Here is a 2069-nt window from a genome sequence, read left to right as displayed (position 1 = left end):
GAAAGGCCAAAGGGGGGGACCAGGGTTTGGTAAGGGGGGGAAAACCAGCAGCCAGGGCATGGAAAAAACCCCTGGATAGCAAAGTAGGGAACAAGGTTCTCGGGGAACCCTGCAATCCTGGGGGGGCATGGGTTCCTCCAGGCAGAACAAGGAGGGCCCATGGTTTGTAGGGGGGGGGACAAGGAAAAAACAGGGCAGGGGGGCTTTCCAGGGATAACAGTCAAGGAAACAGGGAGGTCCCACTGGACATTCCCTTCAGGACAACTTTTCCACCTGGATAAACATGGGGGGCAAAAGGGGACCACGGGGGCCCACCCCAGGGGGGCATGGTTTTGCCAGGCAGGGGCAAGATTGAGCAAGGGTGTGGGGGAAGGGGGGACATCCTATGGGACATGGGCCCTGCCCTGGATACCCAAGAGGGGACAAGGGGGTTTTCCAGGAACCATCCGGGGAGGAACCCAAAAAGGCCGGGGGAAATAGCAAAGGTGGGGCCACTTGTGGGGTGGGGGGACAGTTTCCCTGGACATGGGTTCCTCCTGGGAAAGCAAAGTGGGGGGGGAACCATGGCAGTTACGGGGGACAGGTTCAGTGGGGCCATTTCCTGGAACCCTGGGTAACAATTTCAGGGACCAACTTGGTGACTGGGGCACCCCCAAAATGGGGAAAAGGGTTACCAGGGTAGCAGGTTGGGGGACAGGGTGTTTTTTTTTGGACAGCCCAGGGAGGGGAATTTTCTCCTCCTCCTGGGTTTAGCATTCTGGGCCATGGGGTGATGGGGGAAAAAGCCTAAGGGCAAAGGGGTTTTTGGGTTAGCAGAAAGGGGGGAAAGGGGGGGCCGTTTGGGGGGGGCATCCCTACTGGGAACAATTTCTTTTCCTGGGTAAAAACAAGTAGGACATGGTGTTATTAGGGGACAACCCAAAGGGGGGAACATACAATTCACCTGGGAAAAAAACAGCCCCAGGACCATGGGTTGTTTGCAGGGGGGAAAACTTTTCCGGACAGCTCTGTCCTGGGTTAGCAGTCAGGAACAAGGGGGAATGAATGGGGCATTTGGCCTGGGCACTTGTCCCCCAGGGTAACAGGTGAGGAAACCCCACGGGTTTGGTCAGAGGGCAGCCTAAGGGACAAAGGGGATTTTTCCGGGGAAAGCAGTCAGGAACATGGACTTTCTTGGGAAAAAACCTGGTGGACAAAGGGCCAGCTTCCCAAAAAGAAAAAAAAACTGGGCAGGGGGAGGGGGAGGGGGGGGACCAGCCAGTAGGGACGGGGCCCTGCCAGGATAGCAATCAGGACCAAGGGTAAGTTGGAAAATTTTCTGCGGGGGGGGGGAAAATTTTTTTGTGTTTCCACCATAGCAGACTGACAGGGTGTTGGAGGGCATCCAATAGGAAACAACAGGTTCCCCAGGGAAAAAAAACAGGTAGGACAGGGGGAAGTCACAGACATTTCCCCCCTTTACAGGACAAAAAATGTTCCAGGATAGCAAGGTGGACAGGGGCCCGGGGGGGGCAAAAACCAGGGGGGGGACAGGGCTGCCCCCCACCCGGAAACCACAAATCGGGGGGGAACGGGGGTTTAAACTTTGGGCAGCCTCCTTTGGGGCATTTCTCTCCAGGATAACAGGGGGGAGGGAACAGGGGAGTTGGTGGGACATGGCTGCGGGGAAAATGGGGGGATCCGGGATAACATTCGGGGGCAAAGGTGGGGAAAGGGACATCCAGCAGGAACGGGGGCCTCCTGGGTAACCACAAAAAGGACAGAATGTGGGGAACGGTGGACACCCTGGAGGACAAGGGATCCTGGGGGTAGAAAGGTTAGGGAACAGCCCCAGTCCAAATGGACGCCTACAAGGACAGGGGGGGAGCCCAGGAAAAAAAAACCACTGGGGACCCAAGGTGGAAAGGGGGGGGGGGAAAACCCAGAGGGGAAAACCCATCTCTCACCTGGGGTAAGCATGAAGGACAAGATATCTTCCGGGCATCCCTGGAGGACCAAAGGGACTTCCAGGAAAGCAAATTTGGACCCATGCAATTAAAGGCCAAGCCAAAAAGGGGAACCAAAGGGAT

General features: G+C 56.5%; 1 protein-coding gene across 1 annotated transcript; it reads right to left on the bottom strand.

The window, feature by feature from the left end:
* Nucleotides 1-220: 220 nt before the first annotated feature.
* On the bottom strand, nucleotides 221-1986 carry LOC119569616 (extensin-like; the record flags this gene model as incomplete). The annotated part of the gene is made up of 4 exons (XM_037917690.1): nucleotides 221-609; nucleotides 944-1120; nucleotides 1585-1785; nucleotides 1947-1986. Coding segments are annotated over 4 exons (807 nt in total), but the record flags the coding sequence as incomplete, so codon positions are not given.
* Nucleotides 1987-2069: the final 83 nt, after the last annotated feature.

The sequence above is a fragment of the Penaeus monodon genome, unplaced genomic scaffold (genome assembly GCF_015228065.2).
Source record: "Penaeus monodon isolate SGIC_2016 unplaced genomic scaffold, NSTDA_Pmon_1 PmonScaffold_17180, whole genome shotgun sequence".
NCBI classification, from domain to species: domain Eukaryota; kingdom Metazoa; phylum Arthropoda; class Malacostraca; order Decapoda; family Penaeidae; genus Penaeus; species Penaeus monodon.
This window is presented reverse-complemented; position numbering and strand designations above follow the sequence as displayed.